Source organism: Sceloporus undulatus, chromosome 2, assembly GCF_019175285.1.
Source record: "Sceloporus undulatus isolate JIND9_A2432 ecotype Alabama chromosome 2, SceUnd_v1.1, whole genome shotgun sequence".
In the NCBI taxonomy this organism is placed as follows: domain Eukaryota; kingdom Metazoa; phylum Chordata; class Lepidosauria; order Squamata; family Phrynosomatidae; genus Sceloporus; species Sceloporus undulatus.
The window spans coordinates 225,109,173-225,134,192 of NC_056523.1; the positions used below are offsets into that span (position 1 = coordinate 225,109,173).

Here is a 25,020-nt window from a genome sequence, read left to right on the forward strand (position 1 = left end):
GATATAGGAAGATTAAATTAATACATTGTAAGATCTCTGGCAGACTGTGTAATGATTCCCTTCTGCAACTGATCTGGGCTGTGGGGCTTTGGTGTGTAAGACATATTGCATTATGAAGTAATAAATAATATGTGATTCTTCTTTTTTCAAAGATCCTTTTTATTTCAGTATTTTATTTTATTATTTTATTACAAATAAAAATATTTATTTATTTATTTATTTATTTATTTATTTATTTATTATTTGACTAATTAAAAAAAAATCCTGCCCTTTATCATGAGATCTCAGGGTGGTGTGGAAATAAAATAGGTTTAAAGATGGCATGCATGGAAGACAAGCTCTGAAGGTTGAGAAATATCAAAGCTTTTATGGTGACTGGCAATTTTATTATTTTTATTATATTTATTTATTTATTTATTTATTTATTATTTTATGGTGACTGGCAAGCCCATGTAAAATTCATTGGGTCAGAGAGGGCAAAGTCACAATGATGGTCTCATCTGGAGCACCTTCCAGTCAATGCACTGGCATACATGAACCAGTCTAGATTCAGATATGCCAGAAAGTTCTGTTCTCTGATTCCTACCTTTTATTTATTTTTTATCTTGTTCACTTCACATATGTTTTGAGTGTGTTTTTCTTCTAGCCTTTTAACGCCACCCGAGTGAATGCAGCTGATATTGAGGACAGGGTGCAGATGCTCAACAAGAGAAGCCAAATGGAAGAGGCAGCCAAAGGTGGCTTCTGGGAGGAGTTTGATGTAAGTAAAGACTTGTGGAGTTTGCTTTTGCTTTGGGAAGAAAAGCAGGGGTAGGAAAGTACGGCCCATGGACTGCATGAGGCTCCTAGGGATGTTTTGGTGCCCCCCCCATTTCTGAGCACCCCTTGTTTTCCCTGCAATGTTTTCTAGACAGGAGTAGAAGATAATTTTGGCACCTTTGGGCCCACTGGGTCATTTTAGCACTAGGAGAGTCCTATTTCGAATAGGAAAGGAACCGGATATTGATTTTAGATATCTAACTTATGCTTGAGAGCCAATATGGTGTAGTGATTTGAGCACTGGACTATGATTCTGGAGAGCAGGGTTCAAATTCCTGCTTGGCCACAGCAGGGGTGAGCTTGGGCAAGGCACCTTTTCTCATCCTCAAAGGATGGCCATGGCAAACCCCCTCTGAAGAAACTTGCCAAAAAAAGGACCCAGTGGTAGGTTTGCCTTAGGGCCACCATAAATCTCAAATGACTTGAATGCACACAACACACATACACCTTATATTTCCATTCTCTCCTTTCTGATGTGTCCATGAATCTCTCCTTCACCTCATCGTCATTAAACATCCTTCTTCACCTCTTCCTCTTTCAGAGCCTCCAGAAACAAGAGACCAAGAATTTGTATGATCGGCATGAGGGCCAAAGGCCAGAAAATAAGTGCAAGAACCGCTATAAGAACATCTTGCCATGTGAGTTTGGAATGCCACCTTTCTTGTCTCAGAGGCTGGGCCTGTCTATTCAATAGGTGCAGGCGGGAGAAGGACCTGACGTGGCTGTTTGATGATTCAGCTTTAGTGAGAAGAACTGCATTTTCAGTGTTAAAAACAAGCAAACACTCTAAATGGAAGTAGAAAGTTTACACAATAAAGTTCTAGCTAGTGTATTTAGTTTTGCTTGACAAGAAAACCCTCCTCTTAATGAGGAAGGATTAAAAAGTATCCCCCTTGCAGTTTGATGTAGTTCACTTCAGTAGATGTTAATTTATTCATTCTGTTGCATGTTTGTGGATTTGACCAAAGACTGTTCTGACACTTTACTTTGCTAGATCAGGGAGCGAGGATCCCCATACAGAATAGAAAATGGGAGAATAAGTAGAGCAAAGTTGGCTTGAATTAGTCTAGCAAAGTTGGCTTGAATTATTGAAGTTAAAATTGTTGAGGTGAAGAGGTGTGTAGGGACATTATTTTGGGAGAATGTTTGCTTGTGATACTTAGGAAATTCAGCAACACCTTTCTGGATGAGACTCCTCTAGGTTAGCATTCAGTTTATGACAGCGGTCAACCAGGTGGTTCACATAAGATAAGTAGCAGGATGCAAATCCATCCCATCCCTCATCTTGCTGTTTGTTCCCAGGAAGGTTATCAGATGTCATTTACTATGCCTGCATGAGCCAAAGAACACATCCTCCCCCTGTCCTCATAGCGATCAATCCAGATGACATAGGGCCCAATCCTGCTGCAAACTGTCCTAATGGCATACAACCAGTTCAGCACTAAACCCACATTATACTACCCTTAAAAATGGATTTTAAAAACTCACCTTTTGCTCTGGATATTCCCAGGAAATCTGGAGTCCTCCACACCATATGGAGGACTCATATGCTCATCCTGCTGTTTTGCCCACCATCGTTGGTCTAAGTCACTCCCTCTGAGGTCAGAAAGAGGGGTCCAACCATGTGATCGATGTTGGGTACCTCATTTTCCGCCTCAGACTTGCACCATCAGTGGTGGCGATGAGCGGCACAGCTGTCAACAGCCACCTCACATTGCTGTGGAGTACCCAGGTAACGGGGAATTCGGCACAGCTTTGGGGCAAATATTTCCTGGAATATTTTGGTCTATGTAGAGCACTGACTGACCTGTCATCCCTTGATTTGTCCAACCACTTTTGAAGCCCAAAACATCTTGTGGAAGTAAATTTCATAAGCTGTAGAGGACCAGGTTCCCCCGCCCCCCGCATCTGTATGATTTTATGAACAATTAGACTCATGGGGGTAGTAGAAGTTTGATTGCCCTTTTAATGCGATTTCCCCCCAGAGAATGAGAGAATGGATTAGAGAGATAGAGACTGAAAGAGATGGAGATAATTTGCAGGGAATCGTTACAATGTCTGGTTTACTTTTACTACTCAGATGCCCCAAAGTCACTATTTCTTTCGTGATATATTAACTCTTCTCTCGATTGCTCTAGTTGATCACTCCCGTGTCATCCTCCAAGACAGAGATGTAAATGTTACTGGATCGGATTATATCAATGCCAACTACATCAAGGTGAGGAAAAGAGTATCCTGTCATGACTGACAGAAATAAGGGCAGGTCAGATTGGCTCCTGTTCTTTTCTGTTTTGCCTGATTCTTCTCCAGGAAAAGCTGAACAAATTCGTGGAGAGCCACAGCTATCAGTCGATATCAGCAACGTAAACCAGTCCTCTGACTGGGGCTTGGAAAAATGCTTTTTAAGAATAATTTGTTCCCATTAGTTAAAAATGTTGCCGTGCTGTTATTTGTTGCAATGTTTTCCCCCCAAAAGTTACTTGTTGTATAACATATTGCAGTATGTCATTACACTTGTCCCTCCATATTCGCTAGGGTTAGGGGCACAAGACCCCCGTGAATATGGAAAAACCACAAATAACAAAAACACCATGTTTTTACCTGAGAGGACACCTCTCTAGGTATCTCTGGGTCCTACAGTGAAACTCTGTGGTCCATGTCTGGCAGACACTGACCATAGAACTGCGCTGGAGGAGCTACAAATGCCTAGTAGAGTGTCCTCTCTAGGAATCTCTAGGTCTTTCAGTGCAACGTTTAGTTAAAGTTGACATAGAGTTGAACTGGAGGACCTAGATATTCCTAGAGAGAACATATTAATCAAATCTGTGAATAATCAAATCCGCAAATATCAAAGCCGCAAATATGGAGGGATGAGTGTATTTTCCATTACTCCTTAATTACATTGCTTAACAAAACTTTTAGGGTTCACAAGACAGCAGCATAAAACTTGAGAAAAAATTCCTCTCCAAGAGGATGCCTCTAAAAATATCCTTAGAAAAAGTAATCAGAAAATAATGCTCAGTCTGGCTCAGTATAAGAAACTTCTAATGTTTCTACACTGGTGCCTCGGGTTACGAAATTAATTCGTTCCGCCATTCCTTTCGTAACCCGAAAATTTCGTAACCCGAAAAGGCTTTCCGTTAGCACTGGAAAGCCTATAGCATTTGAATTTCGCGCCGAAATGAATTTCGTAACCCGAAAAATATTTCGTAACCCGAAACAGTTTTTTCCAATCCAACTTTTTCGTATCCCGGAAATTTCGTAACCCGATCATTTCGTATCCCGAGGCACCAGTGTATTCTTTTGCAGAACACGCTGTTTAGCCCTGAGGAGCGCGGCAAAGCCTATATTGCTAGCCAAGGTTGCTTGGAGGCCACTATCAACGATTTCTGGCAGATGGTATGGCAAGAAAATTCACGTATCATTGTGATGACCACTCGGGAGGTGGAGAAAGGAAGGGTGAGTAGGGCCCCTTTATTCTCTAAAAGTATTCCTTTCCATCCAGTCAGCCACCTGCCTTCACAATATACCTTAACATTAGTTTCTTCTGTCCTCATCTCCTGCAGGAATATTCAAGCTCTTTTGAGAAATGCTGCTAGTCATAGCATAGCATAGGGTTTCATTGCCAAGCATTCTAAGCAAATAAGGCCTGTTACAGACTACCAAAATAAAGCTGCTTCAGGTCTCTTTGGAGGTATGCTGTTTAAATGATGCATGCATCCTAAGAATCCGGTAGCTGCACCAAAGCTGCACTCCAGTGCTTAGGAATGGAGTGTGGCTTTGGCGCAACCTCCGGACTCTTAGTACCCATGCATCATTTAAATAGCATACTATCAAAGAGATCCGAAGCAGCTTTATTTTGGCAGTCTGTAACAGGCCTATGAGACTTTTTAAAGTGCAAAGCAACATAGACAGGTGACCAGTTAGAGCAGAGAAGTGCTTAACGCTTTGGTATTAACCCTCCTCTGTCCGCCATTTTTCTGCTAAAAATGATTGCCATTAAGTTTTAAAGATTAAAACTTTATGACTTATTTGAAATGGACAAGCTTTCTTTTCTTGTAAAAATAATCATTAGAAATTTTTTATAAAGAATGCAACTCCTGGATTAGGTATGTGCAAGACATAGGAAAAGAAAGTAGATATATTGCATTAATAGAATAGATAAATGTTGTTTGAAATTTAACTTTAGTATAATTATAGAGTTATAGAACTTATAAGTCCTTGATTTTGTTGACTCAGTTGTGACTAGATTAGTAATTTTATTGATATTAATATTACTATGATAGAGCTATAAATAGTATAGGTAAATGTGTTCATTAAAAAAAAAAGAATTTATTGGCAATGACAATTCATAAAAATACAAGTTCAACAGTCCTGAAAATTTTGTTTATTGAGATAAGATTCTGATGATAATACTTTTACATATTGTTAAGAGTTTGTGACTTAATAATAGATTACTGAAAGTTATTTGAATAGCTCAGGAAGTCTTGAGGTAGTTTGTATATAGGTATTTATGTTTTTGTATGTTGTATGTCATGTATGTTATGTGTTTTGTTTTGTTTTATGGTTAATAAAGATTATTAAAACATGGTTGCCATTAGCCAATGTTTCTACATGTTGGGTTTCAGATGCACACAGACCTGGTGGTTCCCTATGTGTGAAAAGTTGTGTGGCAAGTGGGTCTCAATTTTCCATGGAAAAGCAGTGGATGTAGTGAGAAAGATTATGAATACCTCCCATCTATCTCCCAACTATTTCATGACTCCAATGGGATGTTGCACATAACAGTTAATTGGACTTTTGCTTGAAACTCTTTTGGGTTCCTTCTAAATTCGGTAGACATTTAACCTGAAGAATAAAATTGCGGCTCTAAATTCCTTCTTCTAGTCAGTCTTCACTCCTTTTTTCTTCTTCTGTTATAGAACAAATGTGTCCCTTACTGGCCAGAGGTAGGAAGCAGCAAAGAGTATGGACCATACATAGTGGAACATATTGTAGAACACAATGCTCTGGAGCATAAACTCAGACAGCTTCGGATTTCACCCATCAATGATGTAAGTAATATAAGTCGGAGTGATGTATTGTTGCAAAACCTGGGAGTTAGTCAGATTTTTTTAGTGTGACTATGCAAATAATCTGACTCATGCATTCCAGTTTTGTTCACACTATTGTTTTTTATCAGAACCACATCTCTGCATGTTCTGTTGCTCACACCTGTCAGCACTATGAATAAAGATGGAGTTGATGATGTGGATGATGTGAAACATGTTCAAGGCATGCAGAGTTTTATCCTCTGTCTATTCACATCAGTTATTCACGCAGCCGACAATGCAAATCTTTGAGGAAAATGCAGAAAAACTCCTGAGATCAGTTATCCAGGGCTAAGTGGGTTTTTGGCAGCACCACAAAAACTTACTCAGGTGCATTCAAAATGCATGTGAACAACAAAATTCAAGCCACATTCTACAGGGATTATTTTCACTTTCTGCATAACAACCTAGATGTATAGGCAAATTGGCTCCAGCGTTTTGGAAAGAAAAGATCAGGGGGGAAAAATACACCTCACAAACCATTCATGTTTTTGTTAACTATTATTTAAAATTGGTTCAACCTGAAAATATCTGAGGGATTGAGGCACACAGCTTCAGTGCCCATAGTGAGCATCCTCTCTTCTCCTGCTCAAGGAGGCCACTAAAAAAGTTGGTGAATAAGATGGTAGCAACTACTTGTGGTGAACAAGACAATGATATGTTACCATAAATGTGGATTTGGCACTTGAGGTGATTGCTCACAGAGCAATGGCACATGTTAACCCTGGGATGTAATGATGCGATATTATAGAATCATAGCGTTGGAAGAGACCACAAGAGCCATCCAGTCCAACCCCCTGCCATGCAGGAACTCTCAATCAATCAGGAGTTCCTCTGCCCAGGAGGCGAGGGGAGCAGTCTTTACTGAGAGTGCTGGAAGGAACTTGTCCCATATGCAATAGCCTCTCTCCATGTACAGCAGCTAGAAAGAATAGTGTGATTTTATTTGTGTATTTATTAAAAGCAATACCTTGCAACCCACCAGGGCCCCTGAAGCAATCAATGTATAAGGGACACAAACTTTTGAAACATTAAATACAGGAAAGAAAACATTTAAAAACTGATTTAAAACTCCTCTTTAAAAATAGGTTTAAAAGCACACAGACCAGCCACCCATATTTTTTAGGACCAAAAATCAAATGAAATAGGAAAATCTTACCTGCCCACTGGAATCTCAGGAGGGAAGGAGCCATCCTGGCCTCTCTTGGGAGAGAGTTCTTCATTCAGGGTGCTGCTACAAGGCAGGCTCTGTTACATATTATTTACCAAGCTAGCCTGATGGGGTGATGGTCCAGTGCAGATCTTAGATTTTGGGCAGGCTCCTATGGGAGGAGACAGAATGCATAGATATAGGATGAGGGCACCTGGTTTGACAGCAGTACATGTGGAAGAGATCTAGGAGTCCTAGTAGACCACAAGTTGCACATGAGTCAACAGTGTGATGCACCAGCTAAAAAGCCAATGAAATTGTAGGCTGCATCAATGAAAGTACAGTCTCTAGATCAAGGGATGTAATAGTGCCACTACTATTCTGCCTTGGTCAGGCCTCACCTAGAATACTGTGTCTGGTTCTGGGCACCACAATTCAAAAAGGATGTTGAGAAACTGGAGCGTTCTAGAGGAAGGTGATCAAAATAGTGAAGGGTCTGAAAACCATAAAGCCCTATGAGGAGAGACTTAGGGAGCTGGGTATGTTTAGCCTGGAGAAGACACAGCTAAGAGATGATTTGATAGCCCTGTTTAAATATTTGAAGGGGTGTCATACTGAGGATGGAGCAAGCTTGATTTCTGCTGCTCCAGAAAATAGGACACGGTATAATGGAGGTAAACTACAGGAAAAGATATTCCACCTAAACATTAGGAGGAACAGTAAGAGCTGTTTGACAGAGGAACACACTCCCTCAGAGAGCGATGGAATCTCCTTCTTGGAAGATCTTTAAACCAAGGCTGGATGACTATCTGTCTTAAAATGTGCCCAGAAATCTACATGAGGCCTAACCAGTGTAGAATATAGTGGGACTATTCCTTTCCTCAACACGGAAATTGTGTTATTATTACAGGCTAGAATAGCATTTACCTTCTTAGTCCAGAGGGTGCCTCCACCCCAGGAACTGCCCTAGATTCTAACTGGGCTCACTCAGCCATTTCCCTCAAACTTCATATTTTCTATTTGTTCCTAAATCCAACAGTTACTACAGTGGGCCCTTGGTATCCACTGGTGTTTAGTTCCAGGACCTCCTGTGAATACCAAAATCCATGGATGCTCAAGCCCCATTACATACAATGGCATCGTGAAATGGTGTTTCTTATATAAAATGGCAAAATCAAGGTTTGCTTTGTAGAAGTTATATTTTTGGAAACATTTTCAATCTGTGGATGCTTGAATACGCGGATAAAAAAATCCGTGGATATGGAGGGCCAACTGTAGTTGGCTCCAGAACTATTACTGGGTGAAATATCATTCTTAACTCAAGCTTTCCCTAATAGCCAGGACATGAAGACAGCCAGATCAAAAAGGAATTCAGATGTCTGGTTGTGAGACCAAATAGATTTGGGGCATTGCTCTGGATGGTACAAAGTACAAAATCGAAATTTTGCCCTCCTGTGCCATGAATGAATCTGGGTAACATCTGGGAATTTCTCTTCTTGAAATGAACGGGAGCTACATGAGAGCATAACTGTGTCCTTATCCAAACCTGGAACATTATATTTGAAAATTAACTCATTAATGTTTGATGTTAGAAATGGAAAGACTGAATTGTTGCCATTAAATAAACCCCCTTCATTGCCTTCTCCATTCTCTTTCTTCTAAGATCCACAAGACAAGTTAGCCAGCACAGAATGACAAGCTACCTGGCACCAAGCCATGTGAGGCATTTCCTCCAGTCTTAATCCTGTCCCCTCTAAATTCCTAATCTCACAAAGAACCACCTCTCCATCACATTCTAACCACCTAAAATAAGTAATTTGTTGCAGTGTGGGAATAACTAGTCAAGTGATCTGTGGAGTTCAGGTATATTGGGGAGGGGATCTAATAAATCCATGACTTAACAAACTTGAATAAACACCTGCACAGTTCAACAGAGCTTACCCATTTCCTTGTAGCTTATGTCCCATGAATCCAAAGCCCCTTTCAGGCAGACAGGTCTAGGCCTATTCATTCAGTCCTTCCTGAGAGTGTTCTTCTGCTGATTCTAGACATGGGTTAAGAGCAAGGGAAGGGAACAAGAAATGTGCTGCATGAGGATGTGATGTTGCTCTTATTGCTGATTAGGGAGAGGCTGTGAGAGACATTTGGCATTACCAATACCTGAGCTGGCCTGACCATGGAGTGCCCAGTGAGCCTGGAGGAGTTCTTGGCTTCCTTGACCAAGTCAATCAGAAGCAAGAGAGTGTCCCTGGGGCTGGACCCATTATAGTGCACTGCAGGTAAGTGAGCTGATGGCACTGAAGCTGAGGAATTGGTTAAAAAAATGTATTTTCCTGTATATGGAACACATACAATGGTCAGAAAAACAGCTTAGAAAATAACACAGTGATGTTGCAGAATAGCATCCTTGTGATTTCAATTTCACTGCAAACAACTCTGTTCAAAAGACTTAATGAATATGTTCTTTATGATGCAGGATGAGGATGAAGATGTCATTTGGCATGGAGTATTTCTGCCTTCTTAAATCAGCCAGATAGTTTTTCCTCACCACACAGACACTGTGGATACACAGTGCAGCCCAAGGTCCTAAGTACTTCTCTTTTTAGAACTAATCACAGTTTGCAAATCTTCTTCATATGGCTACAGACTAGTGTGGTATACATATATCACTAACTATTGTTAATTCTGAAGGGAAGGGAGGATTTGCATGCAGAAAGTGAGGAGGAGCAGTATCCAGGGAGATTGGGCAAGTGTTAAACATTTACACCAGCCACTTTAGTCTTTTGCATATATGAACATACAGCGCTGCCAGATGCTGACACTGGCTATTGGTTGTCTTGTGGCAACTCACCAAGGCCTTGACAAGGGCTGGCAATAGACTTAGAAGGCAGCCCTAGTCAGCATAGCCAATGGTGAGGAATGCTGGGAGCTGGAGTACAACAGTATCTAGAAGGAAGCACATTTCCCATCCCTGACCTACAACAAATTACAGCAGGCAAGTCTCAGCAAGAGGTTCTTCCCAAATCCTGTTACCTCAAACCTCTTTTTAGCTGAGGATGTTGTTGTTAAAGCTTGGAACCTCCTGCACACAAAGCATACACTGTGTCCCACTGAGCCATAGCCATTCTCTTAAAAAGGTCAGAAAAGATGGTCCAGGAAACTAGAGACCAGTCAAATAGCACAATCTTGGAAGAGTTGCGAAATCCCATCAGCAGATGACTAGCTTTTAAAATGAGCAGAAATGATTGAAATGGACAAACTAACCTCCTGGCTAAACCAAAAAGATGTTTAAAAAACAGAGGAAGAGTGGCTTTCTGTTATAGAATATTGCAAAAGATGCTGGAAATACATTTGTAAGCATTAGTGTGAGCAGGTAATATGGTTATGTTTAAGTTGTAAGTATGATCATAGATAAATGGAATAGATTCTGAGGAAATCTTTTAGCTTTAGAGTTATAACAAAATTAAGATTAAAATGGTAAATATAAGAGATGTAAGGGTTAAAGGGGGCTCTAAGCCAGAGGAACATGGGAAGTATAAAGTATTAAGTACATTGTTTTATTTTATTCGAGTTATTGGCTGCATTATGACATATAGAAATAACTGGAGAGAATTATGTATATTTGAAAATGTAAAAATAAAGTATATAAAAGAAGACACTAGAGACCAGTCAGCTCAACCTTAGTATGATTAACCATCCATTATGAAGCCAAGCCCTCCCTCCAGTCCATCTGCCTTGGTCCAGACCTTGGAGGTAGAGAGGAACTGCTGGACCTCTTACCCTTTCCCTCCACCACTCCCTTCTCCTTCTGTGTCATGTCTTTTTAGATTGTAAGCCTGAGGGCAGGGAGCCATCTAACTAAAAAGATTGCATGTACAGCACTGTGTAAATTTACAGCGCTTCATAAATAAAGGTTAATAATAATAATAATAATAATAATAATAATAATAATAATAATAATAACATAGTTTATATAGGAGTATGTCTGCAAGTATCTTAATGATAATGGAGTGATCAGTAGCAGCCAGCATGGGTTTGTCCTGCCAAAATAACCTTATATCTCTTTTTGATCAGATCACAGATTTAGTGTGGGAATGCTGTATATGTCATTTATCTGGATTTCAGCAAAGCATTTGATTAAGTCCCCCTTGACATTTTGATTAGCAAGCTGAATAATTGTGGAATAGGCTAATAGGAACAAGTTAATTGTGGAATAGATGAGAACATGCATGTATGTGTAATTGTTTGAGAAACTGCCCAAGGAGTCGTTTTCAATGGCTGTACTTCAAACTGGAGGGAAGTCTTGAGTGGAGAGCCACAGGGTTCTGTCCTGGGGCTGAGCTTGACACTCTTCAATATTTAAAGCCTTAGAGGTTTGGGTGGAGGGAATCCTTATCATGTTTATGGATGATACAAAACTGGGAGGGGTAGCCAACACATTGAAAGAGAGGAACCTTGATAAAGTAGAAAACTGTGTGGTAAATAATAAAATGAAATTCAACAGAAATAAATGCAAAATTCTACATTTAGGATACAAAAACCAAATGCTGATGTATAGGATGGGGGATATTTGGCTTGGATGCATTCATTATATGTGCAAAAGACCTTGAGATTATTGATGTTCTTAGACTGAAAATGAACCAAATGTGTAATGCTGCAGCAAAGTAGGCAAATATTTTAGCCTGCATTAATAGAACTGTGGTTTCCAAGAGTAGTCCTACTATATTCTACATTACTCAGGCCCAAATTGGAGTACTGTGTTCAGTTCTGGGCACTTCATTTTAGGACGGATATAGACAACTTGGAGCAGGTTGAGGGAAGGGCAACAAGGATGAGAGTGGAGTCAATTATGTAGAGATGGAGGGGCCTCTTTCTCTTGACATCTTCCAAAAGAGGCTGGACAGCCACCTGCTAGGGATGCTTTAGCTGGATTTCCTGTATTGAGCAAGGGGTTTGACTTGATGACCTATGGGACCCTTTCCATCATGTATCACTGTATGGTTCTAGTTATCCTGTGGTATATTAAAAGAAGCCTAATATATTTCATTATAGTTTAACTTTTTGTGGGCTGTAGGAGCTTACTTCACTGCCTATTAATACCTGAGAAGCGACATACTGTACCTGGAGAGTACAGTGGCCCTAGAAGGGCATAAGTGAGTGGGTGTTTAGCTGGTGTTTATTACTTCACACAAGATATACCTATATTCTGGAATTCACTCCCACAAAAAGTAGTGATGGCTATAATGTTGAAAAGGGATTTAAAAAATTCATGGAGAGTAGTGGCTTCCTCAAGGACTATTAGCTGTGATAACTAAATGGACCCTCCATGTAATGAGCCCATATACCTGTCAATACCAACTAAGTGGTCAACTGCTGTAAGCTGTGCCCAGTTGCAGGCTTCTTTTGTGGGCCTATCTGTTGGAAATAAACCCTCGGACTAGCTAAACGTTGACAGAAAATAACTGAAGGGCAATCCTAACTTGCTCATTGTTCAGAACACACTGTCATGCTCCTAATCTCCATCTGGTGCCTCTCCCCACAGTGCTGGAATTGGTCGCACCGGCACCATCATTGTCATTGATATGATTGTGGATATGATCTCTACAAAAGGTGAGTCCACTCCTGTTGTGCTTCTCTCTCCTGGTTCCATGTCTTATTGACTCATTCTCATCAATCCTTCTTTATATACTTTATGGCAACTATGCGGACTGAAGGCATTACCTTGCGCGGAGGAAGAGAGAGAAAGATAGGTTGCTTCTTCCCTATGCAAATTTCCAAAGTCATGGCTGAAAGATGGGGCTTCTCCAGTAGTAAATGAGTGATCCCTAAAGGAAACCTGGCAGAAGCTTGTGCCATTGGTGAGCATTCCTCATCAAACTCTGGAGCTTTGATAGCACATGGCGATACCTACATAAAGTTAAACATGGGAAATCAAACAGGAGTATGGGAAATACCTTCCCATGAGAGTCTGTAGGGATAGAGAATTTGTGGTGTGATGGAATGGGCCTGAGGAGGAAGGAATTACAAGCTAAGATCAGTGCAACTAATCCTCAACTGAGAGAGGATCCCCACAGGAAAATTAGACATTTGGCAATTCAGTAAACCTAACAGGAGCATTTAGGAAAAGATGAGGGGTGACTAATCAAATAGTTCTTGATGGAAATGCATCCATTTTTAAAAAACCTAGATGATAGGTATTGTTGTACATAATCTGACTGCCTTGAGGATGAGATGTTTTGAGAGGAGCACTAACTGGGCTTAATGAGGCGTTACAAACCGCCACTGCTCTTTGCTCCGCGAGGGAGTCGCAGCATACAAACCACGCGACTCCCTCGCGGAGCAAAAAAGAAGCTCCAAAATGGAGCTTCTTCCTGAGGCGCCGTTATGACGTTGCGAGGCGCCCATGGTGCACCCGCGATGTCATAACTGCCGCGACCCATCTGGACGCTATGCGTCCAAGACGTAAACATGGTGGCGGCCATGTGGAACGGCTGCCGCCATTTGTCACGGACTGAGTCCGTGATAGGGAAAGGGGCGTCTAGAAGAAACGCCCCTTTTTTAAAATGGGACGTCCTGAGGATGTCCGAAATGGCGGTCTATAACCCGCGAATGTCTTTTGTTTGATACTGTAATTGAGACTTAACCTGTTTTTATCATCCTAGGCAGCTTGAGACAGACATCTATTGATGTCCACTTCCACTCTCTCCAAAGAGCTCCTGCAATTGACAGTCCTCATTTTCATTCTTTCCAAATGCAAATAGCAAAGCGTTTTCCTGCCCACTCCAAGTAGTAGGAGAGTGTCATCTCTACAAATTCTGTACTACTTCCCAAGGCTGTAGAGGAATCCTCAGCTTGTAGTCTTATTAACCCTCAAGCTATGTATTCATAACAGTGGCAATATGTGTGAAATGGGAGATCCATAAAAGAGGTCTGAAAGATTTTCTCCATCTCACCTTCAAAAGTGTTTCAGCAAAGCAGGGGACAGACTGGGGCAGCAGCCTTGCAGGCATCAGTGTTTGGTTTGGGACAAGGGTGCAGTAAACCTTCCTTTCCGCCCCTCTTCCCCAGGAGCCTGCATCAGTATGTGAGACTGACTTCTTTTTAGACATCTGTAAATTTTCCATTGGAGAGCCAGCATGGAGTAGTGGTTTGAGCACTGGACTACGACTCTAGAGATCAGGGTTTGAAATCCAGCCATGAAATCCACTGTAGGGGGCGAGTCACAGGCGAGTCTCAGCCTCAGGGGAAGGCTGCAATGGCAAACCTTCATTGAAGAAATCTTGCCAAGAAAACCCCATGATAGGTTTGCCTTAAGGTTGCTATAAGTTGAATAGAATATACTTTATTACAGTCGAAGACCAGCAAGAGCTATAAGTTGGAAATTACTTGAAGGCATACAACAACAACAAGTCTTCCATTGCTTCTTTTTCACCTTTCCCTTTGTTTTCTTCATTCTGTCCCAGGGCTGGACTGTGATATAGATATCCCCAAAGCTATTCAGATGGTTCGGTCCCAGCGCTCAGGAATGGTGCAGACGGAAGCACAGTATAAATTCATCTACATGGCCATCTGCCAGTTTATAGAGACCACCAAGAAGAAGCTGGATGTTATGCAGGTATGGGACAGGGATGGGCATGTAGTTGCCACTCATCTTTCCTGCCATATTGGTACACTTTGTGAAGGAGAAAGAGAACCTGACACAGCAAACGGTCATGAGCTGGGTTGTCCTGTTCTGGGCCGTGCTGCCAGAGATTCAGATCCAGATTCCCATACCTATTTAGCACTAGACATTGTAAAGTTCATCCTCTCATCTGTGTGTGTGTCTATGAGTACAGCAGTGGAACACCACTGTGTCCCACTCCATAAAACCTTTTCTTTGGACGTTATCAGACAAGGAAAATTGGAGGTATAATCCAATGGCAATCTGAACGCAATCATGGGGTGTAACATTATTAGGTGATAGACTATCACATGCAATTTCGGGCAATGGAAAGTCAATCTGAACGCAATCATGGGGTTTTACGTTATTGCGTGATAAACTACCACACGCAATTTCGGGCAATGGCAAGCTATTTTCGGGCAATGGGTAGTCAGTTCGAACGCAATTCGAATTCACGTAAATTCACTGAACTAGCGAATTCACGTGAATGCGTTCTGGCCCCACTTTCTTTTCATTCGAAATTAAGAGAAATTCCTCCTGTGTGATAAACTCCTTTGCTGCAGTCTCAGAAAGGAAGACCAAATGAGTCTGAATATGGGAATATCACCTACCCACCAGCACAGAAGACCTCGCATACAAAGGCTTCACGAAAATCCTCCAGGTAAGAATGCAACAGCTATCGATCCTAGTTGTAGCCAAATGACAGTGAAAACAAATGTAGCATGTATGAGGGCAATGCATAACTTTGACAGTAGCAATGATTTGATTGTAAAAATGTTGCCTTCCAAAAATATTAATTTTGTTCTCCCCAGGAGCAAACTCAGAAAAACACACACATATAAGCCAGATATATAGGGTGTTTTTTTTAGCACTGTTAAGTTTCGAGTAGTGGCTATAGTAGCTATTGGCTAGTGCCTGGGAAATGACCAACTACACTGTGTACCACTGGAACATTTCTACATCAGTTTTCAACCTGTTTCTGGAAAGCTGTTGCTGCTGAAATTGAAGCTAAACCTTCTTTCCTCAGAGGGTGCTGCAGTTGCATCTTCCATTGTACTTCTTTCATTCACCAGAGATTTGGACTAGATAAACTCCAAGATCCCTCTGATGCTGTAACATAGATATACCACATTTAAAATCATAAATTTTAAAGGTTTACTAGCCTGCTTGGTTTATGAAAACAGATATGAGTCAGGATAACCAACATCCACAGCATGGGAGGCAACATACAGCTCCATTGTTCGATCTGGTATGAATGCTTATACCGCGAGTGGAAAAGTGGATTTACACATCTCTTCCTCGTTTTGTTTTCTGTTTGCTAGGCTTTTTCATAAGCAAAACAGCAAACTGGGTTTGCTGTATTGTCCAAGCTGGCAAACTATGGTTCTTGTATGCTGAAAGCCATGGTTTGATTCTGATTTCCAGTCCTGATAATGGGGATAAAATGCTTTGCCTTAAACCAAAAAAAGAGGGGAGGAGGAGCATGTGCCTCAATCTCCTAACACCAAACCATGGTTTGCCATGAGACTGAGCCACGTTTGTCTTCACCTTCTTGTCTGTCTTCACCAGTCCAGGTTCTGTTTGACTGACATTATCCTTCTTTCTTCATTTCCATTTCCACAGGCAAAAGGAGGAACCAACCCTCTATGAGAATTTAGAGAATGCGAAAGCCAAGAAAGAGGAGATGGGGCAAAAGCAGAGGCCTTTGGGGAAAGAGAAGAAACCCAAGGGCTCCTTGAAGAAAAAATAACGCCACACAAGTTCTAGTGCCTTCATTTGCCGTAGACATTGTCTTGTTTCTGGCTAGGAAATTCTCCTAGAGGTTTACTGAACTGGGAGGGCCAGCCCAAGACATTTTGGTGTCTAGGGTGGAAAACCCACCTGGCACTTTCTCCTACTAATGAATGTGTTTTGCCTTCTGTTTTGATTCACCCATAGAGGTTTTAGGTGTCTGTGGGCATGGCCTTCTTTATCTGTGGGCTGAGAGCCCTGAAACACTTGTGCCAAGTATTTGCATAAATTGGGATACAGTACTGAAAAAGGACAGCCCCATGTACCAATGCATCTGATTGTTTTCCAGCCCTGATGTTAAAAGGGAGCTGTGAGAGCTAGAAGTATGTTAGTTGTTCTTTCAGGATACTACTAATGCTCTTTCCTCTGCCATGGTCTCCCACTTCTATTTGGCTTGGCTTCTAGGTCACCCAAGGTAGTAGGCCCAAAAACCTGCACATTCTGCTTTTGATTAAACGTTAAGTCTCCACTTCCTTTCTGGTCCAGTTTCTTTCTGCTGAAATATCACTGGATAGGTCAAAAACAATATTTTCTTGTGCTTTTCTGATGTTGGAGACTATCTGCAAAAGTCCAGCCATTGCTTTGCTGCCAGATATTCCCACTGCACTTTGTAAATAATGGATGATTTTCTAGTCAAGTAGATTGACTTTCTTTATTTTGTAAATAAACCAGATATTTGTTTGATTTGCAGACTTTAAAAAACTGTGTATCTCCACTGTTATTTGAATTTTAAAAGTGAGATGTGCAGGTGTGTGTTGAAGGGGGGCACATATTGGGCAAGACTACTAGGATTCTGGAAGTGAACCATAGCAACTGGCAGAACAAGTGTTTTAATATTCAGCAATTTGCTATGAACATTGCAGAGGTTATGTCATGTTGGTTTTTCTGGTGTCCTAGAGCTTTATTTTTGTTTTCCTAGTTGCAAAAATGTCTAGATCCAATAAGTGGTGAAACATGTATATGCACTGTACATTGGCCAAATGAGCACCAGTCAGCAAAGTGCTCCTAAGTTAATGGGCAGTGCAGTTCAGGGCTCTTCAGGAAAACAGCATGTAAAGCTACAAGATTGTACAATATTAATATGGGAGATAATCTTATTTTAGCATATTATTTCCCCAAGTGAGTTTAAATTTACTGTGCACCTTCACGTTGTTTCTGATTTATGACAACCCTATGGTATGACAAGGTTTTCTTGGCAAGATTTGTTCAGTTGTGTGTGTATGTACGTGCCTTTGCCTTCCTTTGAGGCTGAGTAACTTGCCCAAGGTAATCCAGTGGGTTTCGATTGCTGAGCAGGGATTCAAACTCTGGTCACCAGTGAAGAGTCTTTTTATGGGGCCAGTCACGTCCTTCCTTATAGATGAAGACAAAGGAGATAATTGTACAGCCATTTTTGTCCTGGCCATGCATGGGATGGGGGAAAACGGGTGTTATCACACAGTATATTGCTGCTGCCCGAACATCACTTGTCCACCGATTTTGGTGGTAAAGAAAGCTTTCCGTAACACCAAAATCGGCTGGCAGTGCGCACCTGGGGAACGGGTGATGGTCAGGCAGCAGGAATAATTTACTGTGAAATAACACCCATTTTCCCCTGTTCTGACATGATCCTGTCCCATGTACGGCCAGGGCAAAAATGGCTGTGCAATCTCCAATATTTCTGCAATGGTTCTGAATACTTGGACACAGTAACTCAATTCAAATCATTCAAGGTTTTCCATGTTAAAACCTATACTTGGAAAATTGCCCAAATATAGACCAGGGATTAATAAAACAGGAATGTAATTTTCCAAGACTACCACTATGAGATGAGGGAAGAACACTATTGAGTACTGGTGTCACTGGTACACTGATAGCAACATTTCAACTACTCTGCATTTTAAGCCAGTGCTTGGCCATCAAAATGAATTTGAGAACGTATTAGACAAATGCCAAAAAAGGCTGACATTAGGAATTTGTAGCACACCTGGATAGGAACATGTGGCAGTGTGAGTATTCCTCCCATTATGCACCATTCATTCCTATCTGTCTATACTGAATAACTGTCACTACTCCAAAGTTACTTCATTATGGGGGGGATTTAATAATCTGTTCTTCACCTACTGTGGTCTTGATGAAAATCCCTGCTCTGAAGCCAAAATATGATGCCAGTGTAGGATTTCTTCTCAGTAGTTTCAGTACAGGAAACACAAGGGGAAATAATTTTCCCTCCCAGCCTACTCTTGAGGTCATTTAAGATAAGAAACCTTCCTGTTAATACCATTAGAATTAAGAAACATTACTCAAACATTCTGGGAATCATTCTGAGAAGCATGATTCTCAGAATGTTCTTCCAGAATTCCTTACCAGTTTATTCAAACTTGGGCTACTGGGAGTTGCAGTTCCACAATATCCAAGGGTGTCACTATGGGGGTGCAGACTGCACCAGGTGACACTCTGAAAGGGGGTGACACCACTGCTCCCCAAACGTCTGATTTTGGGCAGAAATGGGCCGAAGTGTCCCTTTAAAATGCTGAATTGATCATGTCAGTGGGGCAATGCTCAATGGAAGGAGAGAGGAGAAGCCTCAGGGTTTTTTTTTAAAGATTCTTTAAAAATATCACATCTTACCAAATGTTCACTTTATCCACATGAAATTATGTACATGTAAATACATTTAGGCTGTGCATATGACATTGTAATTTAAAGCTATATTTTTAACGTTGCTAGTTGTTTATGTCCAATTATTACCATCACATTCAGTGATATTATAAGAATTACGATTTATGAGTACATTTAGTACTAAAAACATTACTAAGGTTTCTGTATGGGGTAAGGGGGGGGTGACACCATGGGATACAACACTATATAACTATATAAACAATGATATCTTATAAAAAATCTTCAACAGACAAAGCCAGCATGGCATAATGGTTTGAGCACTGGCCCATGACTCTGGAGACCGGGGTTCAAATCCCCACTCAGCCATGTAAACCCACTGGATGGCCTTGGGCAAGCCATAATCTCTCAGTCTCAGAGGATGGCAGTGGCAAGCCTGCTCTAAAGAAACCTGGCAAGAGAACCCCATAATTGAGCTGCCTTAGAGTTGCCATAAATTGGAATAACTTGAAGGTACACAACAGCAACTTGACTCCAAGAACCTGCTCAACCTCATTAGGAAATTTTTCATCCCTTCGCTATACATTTTGTTTAAAACTCTGCCAGGCATAATTGGTTGGCTATTTCAGCTCAGTGGATCATGGGCTACAGAGGCTTTGTTGAACCACACCTGCTTTCTTGCCGAACAGTGGAAGTAAAAAAAGGAAATGATGTGTAAGAACAGAGAGAACATTTGAATTTAAATAAGGTGCAAATGAAAAACCATGCATCCAGTATCTACTCCTCATTTTAGCAGGGGGGGGGGATCTTCCCCTAGTAAGGGTTCCCAAATAAAAGGTTTCTACATGGAAATCCATTAGCCAGATATTTTGATTTGTTTTACAGAACTACCAATCTTCATTCAAAGCCACTCAACCACATAGAAAATTAACATGCACTGACGGCAGTATCAGAAGATTTGGACCTGATTTTATTTTGTATAAAGGTGTGAATTACAAGGCGACAAAACTTACATAAATGGAGATTACAGCACTTGCAGAAGCCCCATAACCCACCTGTTCCTGATATGGGGTGTTCAACGGGGGGCAGGGAGACAGCAGGACACCACTGAGATGAGAGATGGCCTATGTTATGTATAAGGCCTCACTCATGTTCCATCAGGCAGAGGAGAGCAACAATATGGTCTGAGTAAGTTCACTGAGAAGGTATGATCTTGCATCCTCTCTGCTGCTCAACTGGTCCCAATCCTTTAGGTTGGAAGAGACCAGTTCAGTGTCCAAGGGAGCACACAGCCTCTCCCCCATGTCATTATCAATCCTGTTGATAATTCTTAAAAATAGAAACCAGGTTAGCCAGAAATTGCTCTTGGTGGGCTGTGAAGTTGATACAAGTGGAGATGAGAACAGCAAGGAATGCCCAGGCCAGGGAGAATAATTATGGGCAGAAAATATGTGCCGGGCGCTGTCCATAACTCCCATGCTCCCTATTATTTGGAGGGTTCTAGGAGGCCATCACTACTTCATTTTTTCACTTGCTTCAACAGGAGACTGTCACTGAAAGTAAAACAAAACAATATCAAACTGTTGTGGGAAACATGCACAAGAGATAGTGACCAACAATTTAGTTAAGGTTATCTTTACTGGTGGAGAAGAGCAGAGAAGGATAACTGATGGCACAGTCCCCTCCACAAAAACACCAAGTCAGTGATTCCCAAACTCTGCTTTGGACTTTACATCCCAGAATCCCTGACTATTGGCTGAATCTTCTGGGAACTAAAGCCCAAAACACCTGGAGGACCAATTTTGGGAATCACTGCTCTAAGCTATTAAGCTTTTCTGCTCAAAGAATTAAATAAGGGTAATAGGGAGGTTGAAGGAATCCGATGGTCTTCAAGAAGGAACAGGATCTACTAGAATACAATTCTCTTATTTATGGGGCAAAGGCCAGATGCCCAGAAAGCCATTTGTTGTTTTTTTAATGGCCCTGGCAGTTGGATTCCAAATTAGGGCAGAAAGCAGATTTTTCCTCATCCCATGAACTTCAATTTCACCTCTACTTCATTCCATTTTCTTTGGTTGCATCAAATATCTCTCCAATTATTATTGTGATTGCAACTCTCAATATTCCTAATTATTGGCTTGGACTCCTGGATCTGTAATCCAACAAAATCTGGAGGTCCACATGGTTCTCATCTCTCAAATACATATCTTATTTCTGGGCTGAATTTTACTGGTAATGTCAACCAAACAGATCTAAGTGAATCAACTGCTGAATGTCAGTCAATATTTCTGTAAATCTCATGGATTCAATGGGTTTGCTCTAGCAAGGATTACCAACATGATTCAGGTCTCTGACTCTACATTTCACTTAATTATAACAATTGTTCCAATGCAGTGCCTGGTTTCATTAATAGCCAGCTGATTACCATATTCTGCTAAAACAGGATTTACAAAGTCATTGTTATCTAGTCTTCTTGTTTGTATCACTGTTTCATATTTTTGTTCCTTCTTCTTATCATCCCAATTTAGTTCTACTTTCCAACTAATTAGAAAACTCTTTTGTCATAACTTTTCTTACTTAGTTTCTTTTATACAGCTTCTTTCTCCAGTTATGAAAACTATCTACTGCCTTATTTTCATGGATACTGCTCAGGACAAGGTGAAGAAGCAAAATCCAAACTATATACCCTCTCCATTTCTATCTTATGTGACTTTATATCGTCCAGTGTAATTTTTTACCCATAGAAATAGCAGTTTCATTTATATACTGCTTCATACCACCTAAGCAGTCTCTAAGCAGTTTACAGCTGTAAGCTAATTGCTCCCAACAAGCTGGGTACTAATTTTAGTAACCTCGGAAGGATGTAAGCCTGAGTCAAGCCTGAGCCCTGGCTGGTATTGAACTCACAACCTTGATGAGCCCTGGTGGCACAGTGGTTAAATGCCTGTACTGCAGCCACTTGTGAGTGAGTGGTTGCAGTACAGGCATTTAACCACTGCACCACCAGGGCTCATCAAGTAAAGGTTGCAGCCTTACTATCCCCCCACTCATGAAGACATGAAATAGAATACAGTATCTTACCTTCCTCTGCATCCGGATGATCAGCCAACAAAGAGGGAGAGGAATGGGATAAAGGGAAAAAAAAAAGATTTTTAGAAAGATTCAGAAAGCCTGATACTTTGACTATGTATCAGAGAAGGAAGTGTATGTGTGCTTGAAAGAACAAGGGAGGGAGGGGACAATTACATATGCTTTGTAGAACAGTTGCGTGCATTTGTACAACACCCTACAAAGTAAGGTTAGTATTTATGGCACTGCACTTCCACCAAAATCTTAATACAGCTTAATTTAAGGCTTCCTGTACAGAACCATCTTTAATAGATGAACTGGTGCTTTCAGAACTCACTTAAATCATGTGTAGGCAACTGCTTGAGGCTCACCCTGTTTTCACACACTCTGTACCTTTGTATATACACACATTTCTTTTTTCAAAACTGGCAGCAACCAGAATGTCACTTTTAGATTTTCAAACTTAAGACTATTTTCACCTTAGAACAGGTGTAAGAGCTTCCAAAACATGCTTTAAATGGCCCATCAGTATCCCATTTGAAGCTTCTAGGACATACACCCATTTGTAGGCTGCCTTTTGAGGTGTGTGAAAGGGAATATAGCAGGGGCCTGTGGGAGCCACATAATGGTCACTGTTGGCCTAAACCATATGTAGTAGATGTCGAAGTCCATCTTAGAAGAAAAGTCTCCTAAAATATTTTTGTTTTTTAGATCTCCAGAGTTTTCCTCACCTAGTAAAACCTTCATCCTGTAGATTTAGCACTAAGTTGTCAGCAGTAAGATACACACGGTTTTGAGATGCTGCAATCTGTAAAAGATCAGAAATGGATCAAAATGGAGTTTAAAAAGATATAGCTTAAGCAAAAGCCCATCCAAATACAATTTTCCACCAACATGAGGGTAGGGATCAGTAAGTATTTCAGCTTGAGTTCTGGTTTTGGAAAAAAGCGTCTAGTACTGAATTTTTAAAAGCTTGCTAACCAAGCAAGACATCAAAGGAACATGAAAAAGACAAGTAGCTATTAAGGAACATAACATCTTTAACATTGTTACCTATTGAAATATGTTATTGCTATTGTTCTAGAGTCTAGAAAACATCAGTTATGAATACTGTCTCATTACATCCCACGAACAGATTTCTTTCAATCCAGGATCCTTAGTCTTTGAAATGCCTATGCTTACCCTACTTTGCTATCTGTCTGCTTTTCCTGTAAGTCTTTTCTTGGCCTATGGTACATTGCAGCCTGTGAGTGGCTACACTTGGGTATTTCACACTGAACATCACAAAAAGGGTCAGAGGCTTCCACGCCCATGTTTAAAATACAGTAATCAACATGAAATAAGCAGGGGTGGGGGAATGGGCATATCTTGTTTGCCTTAAGTTCAGCAATTCATTTGAGGGAGTGCAAGCATACTGTATATACTCGTGTACAAGTCGACCTCACGTATAAGTCGACGAAAGGTTTCAAGGTCAAAATCATGGGGTTTGATATGACCCGTGGATAAGGTAAGGGTAAAACCTAGGGAGCTATAACGAAGGATGGAAAGGGGAAAGTACCGCTTCCATCCCTCCTTCTCTGGATCTCACCCGACCACCTAATACCACTTCCCAGGTGCTGGAGGAGTTTTTAACATCGGATTGAGAAGGGAAGCAAGTGGTGTTAAATGTGGAGTTTCTTCCATGGGAAGAGGAGTCTTGCAAATCGGACTGGGGAGGGAAGCAAGTGGTGTTAAATGAGGTGGTTTTTCTATGAGAAGATGAGTCTTGCAAATTAGACTGGGGAGGGAAGCAAGCGGTATTAAATGAGGTGTTTTTCCATGGGAAGAGGAGTCTTGCAAATCAGACTGGAGAGGAAAGCAAGTGGTGTTAAATGAGGTGTTTTTTCCATGGGAAGAGGCAGCTTGTAAATCAGACTGAGAAACTCTTTCTCTCTCACACACACGCACGCACACACACACACGCGCACACACATGCCCGAGCCCCAGGCTTGTTTGTTTTGGGACCTTTCTAAGCAGTGCAAGTTATTAGAATGATAGCGTTGGAAGATACAAGAGCCATCCAGTCCAATCCCATTCTGCCATGCAGGAAATCCAAATCAAACGTCTCAGGTGGACGCGACGGTCAGGAGCACCTGTTAACAGCTTCGACTGATACGCCAGCTGCGACCCTACCTGGTATGGAGGGACCTTGAAACGGTGGTACATGCTCTGGTAACCTCTCGGTTAGATTTATGTAATGCGCTCTACATGGGGCAACCCTTGTATCAAACTTGGAAGCTACAATTGGTTCAGAACATGGCAGCATGATTGGTCACTGGATCCTCCAGGGCCAGTCATATAACACCTATTTTACAAGATCTACATTGGCTGCCCATTCGCTTCCGAGTGCAATACAAGGTGTTGGTTATCACCTATAAAGCCCTAAATGGCTTGGGCCCAGGGTACTTGGAGGACCGGCTCTCCCCATATAGTCCGCCCCGAACTCTCAGGTTGGGCAGGAAGAATCTGTTAAGAGTTCCTAAGTCGAGATACATCTCATCTTTTCAAAGGGCATTTTCCATCTCAGCCCCACAGATTTGGAACTCTCTGCCCGACGAGCTCCGGTTGGTCACCTCTATAGACTTGTTTAGGAAAAATTTGAAGACCTATCTTTTCCGACAAGCTTTCCCCCATGTTCCTTAATTATACCATCCTTCCTCCCCTTGTTGCACATTTGTTCGATCCAGCTATTGTTTGTATTGGGGGTTTTTGAAATGGTTTTATGATGTAATGTTTTAGGTTGTATTCTGAAGTTTTAATTGGTGTGGGAAGATTGTTGGATGTTACTGGGGATATATGTTGTT

The 25,020-nt window shown here is 41.2% G+C and overlaps 2 protein-coding genes across 5 annotated transcripts in view; one reads left to right on the forward strand and one right to left on the reverse strand.

Annotated features, from left to right (window-relative positions):
• LOC121922064 (tyrosine-protein phosphatase non-receptor type 6-like) overlaps window positions 1-16,983 on the forward strand; it is a 31,151-nt gene extending 14,168 nt beyond the window's left edge. Inside the window, exons 6-15 of one of the 2 annotated variants that reach the window (XM_042450972.1) lie at window positions 647-760; window positions 1,361-1,457; window positions 2,958-3,037; window positions 4,129-4,278; window positions 5,742-5,873; window positions 9,184-9,338; window positions 12,602-12,669; window positions 14,523-14,674; window positions 15,283-15,380; window positions 16,343-16,983. In XM_042450972.1, the coding sequence (XP_042306906.1) occupies window positions 647-760; window positions 1,361-1,457; window positions 2,958-3,037; window positions 4,129-4,278; window positions 5,742-5,873; window positions 9,184-9,338; window positions 12,602-12,669; window positions 14,523-14,674; window positions 15,283-15,380; window positions 16,343-16,469 (1,173 nt within the window). In that variant the 3' untranslated portion in view covers window positions 16,470-16,983. The remainder of the gene's footprint in view (window positions 1-646; window positions 761-1,360; window positions 1,458-2,957; window positions 3,038-4,128; window positions 4,279-5,741; window positions 5,874-9,183; window positions 9,339-12,601; window positions 12,670-14,522; window positions 14,675-15,282; window positions 15,381-16,342) is intronic. The other variant, XM_042450973.1, reaches the window with a different exon arrangement.
• A 3,074-nt stretch (window positions 16,984-20,057) lies between these two features.
• Window positions 20,058-25,020, reverse strand: part of PHB2 (prohibitin 2) — a 13,229-nt gene continuing 8,266 nt past the window's right edge. For 2 of the 3 annotated variants that reach the window (XM_042448296.1, XM_042448297.1), the window contains exons 9-11: window positions 22,909-22,985; window positions 22,190-22,195; window positions 20,058-20,661 (exon numbers count right to left, since the gene is read on the reverse strand). In XM_042448296.1, the coding sequence (XP_042304230.1) occupies window positions 20,628-20,661; window positions 22,190-22,195; window positions 22,909-22,985 (117 nt within the window). In that variant the 3' untranslated portion in view covers window positions 20,058-20,627. Of the gene's footprint in view, window positions 20,662-22,189; window positions 22,196-22,904; window positions 22,986-25,020 lie in introns of those variants that run through there. The other variant, XM_042448298.1, reaches the window with a different exon arrangement.